Genomic DNA, 7,707 nt, shown 5'->3' on the forward strand with positions numbered 1-7,707 from the left:
TGGCTCTGAGCTCTGTCATTGTTTGGCTTCGGTCTCCCTTGAGTCCCTGACTGATGGCATCAACTTGTCCCTCTCTGGCAGAGCTAATGGACAACAGAGGCTTTATCTGGAGGCTAATGGCTCCTGCACAGCCGATACAAGACACCCACGCTGAGGGTGGTGGATTTATGGAGCAATGTCCCTGAGTAATGGCACTGCAGATTTCAAGCCATGTCTCTGCTAAGTGAACCCAACACGCACTGCCTCAGCTTCGTCCGGAGAAAACAGGCTCACAAAGCTGCTGCTTTAGCCAGCATTGAATTAAAATTATATATGAGTATCAGCTGAACAGACCTCACACACTTGCTGGAGGGGATGGCTTGGGAGAGGAGGTGGAAGTGCCTTTTTGCCCATGGCTGGGAGGGCAGGAGGGAGACACAGGAAATTTCCATCTTGCTTGATGGATGCCCTTTTGGGGAGCACAGCAGTATGGAGACCTTGCCAGAGCTCAGGAAACATGTGTTCTCTTCTTAGGTCTGTCATGGGGATTTAGGAAAAGTGGTCTGTTACCCCTTCCAGCCCCTAAATTCCTGTCTTTTCTTGGAGACCAACTTTGGGACATCCATCACTTGGGACATGGGCAGGCTGTGACCTGGGACTACAGCACCCTGCTGTGGGCCCAGCTAGGATCGAGGGTTGCCCATCACTGCTCCCTCGTGTGTGCACACCTGCAGAGACAAGAGTGTCCTTCCCTTTAGCCAGCTGGGGACACACCTGGAGCTAGGCCAGAGGTGTGGCCAAGGAACAAAGTTGGTGGCAGAGCATCATCCCAGACCCACCCATGAGAGTGGGTCCATTCACCCCCTCTAGCACCCGGTTTAAACCTGCAGAGATCCACTCCAGCTGTTCCTCAGGCTTTCCAGGGAAACATTTGTCCAGAACAACCTGGTTCCCTCCACCTCTCTACAGAAAAAACCCAGGACTGCCAGACAAGAGACAGGAAACTGCTACTTATCTAATTTGATTTCATTTTATTTCTTTTTTATTTTCTGGGCTCTCAGAAATGCGTTCAGTCTGGATTGAGGTTACAACCCGAGTAATGCCTCCCTGCCTAAAAAAAACCTGTTGCCATAACAACCTGACTCTGTGCTTTATTACCATGGCGATTCTCAGGCATTATTAAATACTGTGTATGTTTGGTGCAGGTGCTCCAGTACATCTGGTGCCAAGCTCAGGTTGGGATCCTTCTTCCCCCCACAATCTGTCTCATCATGTTTAACTCTTCCATTCCCTCGGTCCAGACTGCCAAGGCAGGGGAAAAAGGTGGCTATCATCTGGGACTTTGGTGTTTTCCCCACCACAGGGACATCTGTATGACCAGCATTTTCCAGGTGGGTCAAGCCACCTGTTTTATTTCAGTCATACAACCAGTGATTCCATAAGCAGAGGATTTCCCTTTGCAGGCTGTTCAGCAGCGGGAAATGCTCTCACTTGCGTTTCTCTGCTGTTTCCCTGGTGCCTGTCTAGAAAGAAGAAATTCCAACTCCAGCAGAATCACAGCAAGTGGGGACCAGCCCAGAGACAGGGAGCTGTGCCTGGAGGAGGATGGTGAAGGCCCAGGGCGAGTTGCTCTTGGTGGGCAGGACAACTTGACTGACCACGGAGTCATAGAGCCATAGAATCGTTACAGTTGGGAAAGACCTCCAAGACCACGTACTGCCTAAAATCACGGTTGTTTTCAAAGAAGGGATGCAGACTAGATGGACCAGTGACTCAGACCGGTGTAACCAGTCCCACAGGATTGCACTGGTATCTTGTGTTCCAGCGCTAGGAGGGGATTTTAGAAGACTCAATGGCTGGTCCTCAGTCTGCCACTGATATGATGATCCATCTAAGCACATCCCTTCCCTCTCTGTCCCTCCAGCAGTGTCTCTCAGTCATGCTTGAACAGCTCCTGGCACCCCAGTGGCACTCTGGAAGTTATCGTGCTACAAGCAACAATTAAAAAAAATTTTAAAACATAGTAATAAATAACAGTTTAAAAAAATTGCTCGAATTTTCTTGGGAGCTGGTACCCACTTGTGAGCTTATGCTAAATGAGTAGGTGTGAGATGAAAAACCATAGCCTGTGGGGAAAGGCAGCAGAAAGCCATTATGGTCTGCTTTCTTCAACAAGCCCTTCAGTAACAACCTCATCCTCCAGCTGCAGAACTCATGTCTCTGGAGCAGGACAGCTGGGTTTTCAGAATCTGAGATCACAGCTCTTCCCTGAGATCTGGGGAGCATCGTGGTGCCCTCAGTACCTTCCCTTAAGCAACCATGACTTCATCTCAAGATGGTCTTTAGACCCATAATTTCTGATCCAGGGGGTTCCTTCATGGTGCTAGCCTTCTTTTCCACAAATAACTCCTCCTCAGTGGGGTAATCAGCCTTTTATTAGGAATCTAATGGTATGAGGACGTGTGCAAGTGTCTTAAGTATCTTAACTCCAGCACAAGGAAGGCAGAAGCATACGGGGACACGTGCTGTAATATGGCAGATGTGGATGGTGCTGCCAACTGCTTCCTCTGAGGATCCTCAGACATTAAAACCTGGTAATGCAGACACATCCCTGATGCCAGGAAAGAGCCCCAGCATGACCAGAGAATGGACAAGCCAATGTAAAGCTGGGCTCTCACCCCAAGGACCCGTGTGGAAAATGTTCCCTCTCCCAGCTGAGTCCTGAGCAAGCTCCACCTGCCTCAGCAGCTGCCCAGCTCTGCTTTCTGGGGCGTTTCATTGCTCCTCCAGCTCATGCGTACATGAGCCTTCTGTGGAGGATGTTTCTCCTTACCTCTGGAACACTCCACAGCACAAAAGAGATGAAAAGCCCCATGCCCCATTCCTGGATGTGGCCTCTAAGGACACATAGCAGGACCCTCAACACGCACACCAGCTGTCACAGCCCTGGCAGAGGTGGGGACAGCTGAGATGTGTGACCAGCTGCATCACTCATGGTATTGCTCCAGGGCAAATGTAAATTTGATCCTTTAACTCCATTAGCCGCTTTCCCTGTGCCTTGCTCTCCTTGCTGACATTGGAAGGTTTCTTCCATCACCTCTGAGTTGTCCTTTGCATTGGGGTCACAGCTGGTGGATGGACTGGCAAGAGGGTCCAAAATGGCAGCTGGAAGCAGGATGGGCTGGGAGTTGAGTGAGTGCATCTGGGTTATCCTGTGTGACAGCACAGCAGCCTGGAGATGTAGACACACCTTTAGGTTACAAACACAAGTACAGCCCAAGTGTTTGCTGAGCTGGGTCATTGTCTCCTTTGGGGTTTTCATGTCTCACGTCTGACCAGGCTGTGCTTCCACAGTAGGGGTGGTTTTCACTCATGCAAAGAGACCACGGAATCATGGAATCCTGGAATGGTTTGGGCTGGGAGAGATCTTAAAGCCCCTCCAGTGCCACCCCTGCCCTGGCAGGGACACCTTCCACTGTCCCAGGCTGCTCCCAGCCCCGTCCAGACTGGCCTTGGGCACTGCCAGGGATCCAGGGGCAGCCACAGCTGCTCTGGGCACCTTGTGCCAGTTCTCTGAGCGATCTGTTCCAGGAGATCAATGGCCACAACACCCCTCGCAGCAGCAGGGACCAAAATCCCCATCCAGGCTGCTGTGTGAGGCCACTTTACATGTGGCAGCAGGGCAGCAAACCCTCTGCACTGAGAAGGTGGCTCAGGTCTGCAGACCTGCACATGCTCCTAAAAACTGCCTCTTCAGCAGTTCCACTGGCACCAACAGGGCATTTCAGAGTTTTGAACCCCAAATTCTGGCCCTGCTGCCATGTTGTCAGTGTGCTCCTAAGGCTGACACAGGCAACAGGTCAGTGGGAGCAACCAGAGACAGCACCACACTGGTCCTGCTCTGCATCATGTGGCAACCTGGAGAAGGTGCTCAGCACATAGTGATTAATTACAAAACATTCTCTAATCCCATTTTTCCCTCTGGGAAAGGCAAAGATCTGTTCCTCTAGATTTACATCCAAGTAGCTCAGTTCATCAGCTCCTCCAGTATCCAGGATTACTTTCCAACTACAGAAGTGAACCTCACAGGAATATTGTTGGTGCAACAAAACACAAATTATTTCTACCTCACACCCACAGCCAGAGCTGTAATTCCATCACAGAACAAAGGTCAGGAGTCTTCCTCCTCTCACATAATTCGGTTTTGGCAGCTCATCGGGATCAGAGGACCTGGAGGTTTTAACTCAAAGGCTGAAATCTTGCTTTGCAAGAGGCACTCAGAGCATCTTTATGAGTCTCTGTTTCAGCACTTTGCAGGTATTTAACACAAGCCTGGAATACACAGTTCTTGATGGATTTATTTGCTAGTGGAAAGTGATACTCGCTTGTGAAAAATGATGGTGGTTTCTGCTTTAAAGAAATACCTCCAATTACACTTCACTTCAAGGTGAGATGATTACATCTAGAACTAGGATTGAAATTCCTGAACTACACATACACACAGAAAGAATAAAGACAACACAAAATTCTGTTGAAACAGGTTGGTTTTTTTTCCTGAATGTTCACCGGGTTTCAAAAATTACAAAACCTCAAGGACTGTAACAATGTAGCACTTGGAAAAAAGAGGCTCATGTGTACAAAAACAAGCATGCTTTTGTTTTAGGGGTGGGGAGGGATTTGTATTTATCTGGGTCCTTTTCTTCCTCCAGCATAGTGTGAAAGAAGAAAGTACCAGTTTATTTAACAGGATAGATCAGGAAAAAAAGGAAGAACATGCTTTCCCTGTTACAAAACAACCAGAAGATGCATGCTCGACATCCAAAACACAACAGACTGACACATTTTGTAGCATGCAGACTTTGTTTTATGAAGACCCACACAGTGCTTCCTTTCCCCTGCCCCTCTCAAAGACGCGGTCTGTGCCCTGCATTTTGCTCTCTCTTTAGTTTGTTCTTTTGTTTTCTTTTTGTGATGACTTTTTTTTTTTTTTTTAGCCCTAAATCCCAGGTAGTGGTATCCAAGGTAACAGCAGTAAAGAATCCAGATCTCCACATAATCACTGTTCCTGCAAGTTTCATGCAAAACTTAAGCCATTTCTGCATGCAACACGATGCTGGTCATGTATTGTGCTTCACACAGCTCTGGGGTGGTTTCCCCACTCACCACCACAGTTTCTTGACTGGGAAGAACAGGTTTGTTTTCCCATGGACACAGACAGACTACAAGACCCTCCCCCCTCCCCCCTTTCCCACTCCCCCCAGTTGCCCCAAACACATGGGAATGTGCATCTCAACACCAGGTCCAGACAGTTCACTTGCCTACAAGAGCCCAGTGGCTTCAGTAAAGTCCCATGATTGCAGCGCCCACGTCCTTAGAAGGTCTTCGGTCCTTGACCAGAAAGTTAATCATGCTCTCTGATTTGATGAGCAAGTTGCAGCCCAAAAAGAAGATGCCAAACATCACAGTCAAGGAGAGGACACAGAGGACAGCAATCTGCACCACCCTCGTGATGAAAAGGCTCCTCTCGTCAGGTGCCAGCACCAAGGAGCCACCATCAGTCGCCAGCACCGCGCTGGTCCCATTGCAGCAGGCCATGAGCATCCCCAAGCCCTGGGTCCTGTTGGGGTCAGCTCCCTGCTCCAGGAGAGTCTGGTTGAAAAAGGATCCATTCATGGTCTATGTGTGACCCCAAATCTTCGGGAAAGGTAACAGGAGAGCTTGTTGTCCCCCTGTCCGCCCTCCACAGGCCAGGGCTCGGCAGCTCCAAGCCACCTCCTGCCTTTCCTCTGGAAGAGGAAAGATGGAGAGAGAACTTCCTCAAGTCTTCAAGCAGGTGGGAAGCCAGTCCATGCAGCTGAGGGATGGCTGGATCCCAGATCCCTCCTGGCAGAGCGTTAGCACGAGCCCCCAAACAAGCAAAAGGAGAGAGAGAGAAAAAGAGAGAGGGACTTGGGAGAGAGGACGGCAGCTGGGGATCACCCCATGCCCCCTGCCCTCCCAGCCTGCCCCCGAAGCAGCGGAGCAGTGCTGCCAGATCCCGGGAGTTCTCCCGTGGGAGGGAGAGCTGGTGCCTGCCGGCTAGGAGCTCCACAAATGCAAGTTACAAGCTAAAAGTCTTCACCGTGTTCAAAGAAAAAACAGCAACTCCACCCCCTTCCAGCCTTCCCCCAGGCCCGCCTTCCTCCTCCTCCACGTTCACCCTGCTGCCCACCCCTTCCCCACGCTGTGCACCCCGTCTCTGCCCTGCCACAGGTTCCTGCACCCACCCCTGTGCCACCCCCAGGTGGGGGCTGACCCCTAAGGCCCTGCAGAGCAGTACCTAACTCATCCCTCCCTCCAGCCCTCCCACCTGCTCCCAAAAGCATCCTGCATGGTCACTGTTCGTCCTGGGCTGCTGGCAGGTCCCTGTTCCCCCGAAGGCTCCTGTAAGCCTCAGGTCAGTGCTGCTGTCACCGATCTCCGCTTGCTGCTCTGTGCCACCCACTCCTCCGAGCAGCGTGGCCCAATCCAGCCAGTGCCCCCCCAGCTTTGCTTGGTGATGCCTGTCCTGTGCCTCCAGAGAAAAGCTGGATCCAGCCCCTCTCTGCATCCTGTTCCTCTGGCTGGGGGCTTCTTCCTCAGGGCACATGGTCTCCCTCTCCTCCCCTCCCCACTTCAGAGGGGAGCTCTGTAGTGCTGCACCCTGATCTCTGCCCTGTCCCCAGCTCTGGGTCCCACAGCAGCATCACCACAGCATCCAGGCCCGGAGCATCACAGGCCCCTCAGCCCCACTAAGGCAATCCCAGGGGAAGTTTCACCATCGCTCCCCTCTCTGTGTCTGAATAAGCTCCCAAAGTGACAGCAGGAGTCAGGGTGCCCAGCAAGCATATCAGGCTTACTTCTGCTCCTGCTCATGGGACTGCCATGTCCCAGCTTCCTAGCTTTGCCCGTTGGCATTTGCCTGGAAATGGATGCAGTCTGCACCATCACCAGTTGCTGTCTGGATGGTCCAGAGCAGCAGATCCCCCCAAAGCACAGTGTGAGGACCTTGTCCTGGTTTATCCATGTACATACTGGCTTGTTTCCTTTGCCCAGCCCTCAAGGGGATTTTAATAAAACAAAAATGAGGATTGATGATTTGTAGCCAAAGGTAGGAGCATGGCTGGCTGAGGGTGGAGGGCAGCTTGGTAGGGACAGTGTCAAGTGATCTTCCTTTTGGGCAGCTGGGACCTGTGCCCCTGCTCTGCTACTGTGACTTTAGGGGCTCAGAACCGTTCAGCTCAGGGTTTACTTGTTGCATTTTCCTCCTTGTTCTGCACTTGGCATTTCTCTCTGAGTTTCTGCCCACTTTGGTATGGCAGTTGCAGCAGAAGTTGTGCAGGAAGGAGGGGAAAACCCTGATCCAACGAGCATCTGCTTGTGTTTAACCTGAGGGCCAGGAAAAATCCCACAGGAAATCAGAGCATCGTCAGTGCCCCAGCCCGGGTGGGAGATCCTCTCCCTGCATGCACCCAGACTGAAGGAGTTTCTGCTCCCTCTGGTGGCTCCAGCTCCAGCAGCTCTTCTCCCAGCACTCCTCAGCATGGATTTGGGCTGCACCCATCGCTGGGCCACAGCCTGTGGTGATGGAGCAGCCAGGGTTCCCAAACACTCCCCTGCCAGCTCCTGCCTTCATCCCACCAGGGAACCCAAGATCTGGAGCATCCCACTGCCTGTTACACAGTGCCTGGAGGTAACATTGTGGCATCT

The 7,707-nt window shown here is 51.6% G+C and overlaps 1 protein-coding gene across 1 annotated transcript; it reads right to left on the reverse strand.

The window, feature by feature from the left end:
- Window positions 1-4,505: 4,505 nt before the first annotated feature.
- Window positions 4,506-6,454, reverse strand: RPRML (reprimo like). The gene is made up of 2 exons (XM_048314813.1): window positions 6,329-6,454; window positions 4,506-5,862 (listed from the first exon to the last, which is right to left on the reverse strand). The coding sequence occupies exon 2, from the start codon at window positions 5,650-5,652 to the stop codon at window positions 5,317-5,319; it is 336 nt and encodes a 111-aa protein (XP_048170770.1). The 5' UTR covers window positions 5,653-5,862; window positions 6,329-6,454; the 3' UTR covers window positions 4,506-5,316.
- Window positions 6,455-7,707: the final 1,253 nt, after the last annotated feature.

The sequence above is a fragment of the Corvus hawaiiensis genome, chromosome 1 (assembly GCF_020740725.1).
Source record: "Corvus hawaiiensis isolate bCorHaw1 chromosome 1, bCorHaw1.pri.cur, whole genome shotgun sequence".
Lineage (NCBI taxonomy): Eukaryota > Metazoa > Chordata > Aves > Passeriformes > Corvidae > Corvus > Corvus hawaiiensis.

Bases quoted from the DNA above. Each gene is read 5' to 3' on its own strand.
- RPRML (XM_048314813.1), bottom strand. From the start codon at position 5,652: ATGAATGGATCCTTTTTCAACCAGACTCTCCTGGAGCAGGGAGCTGAC.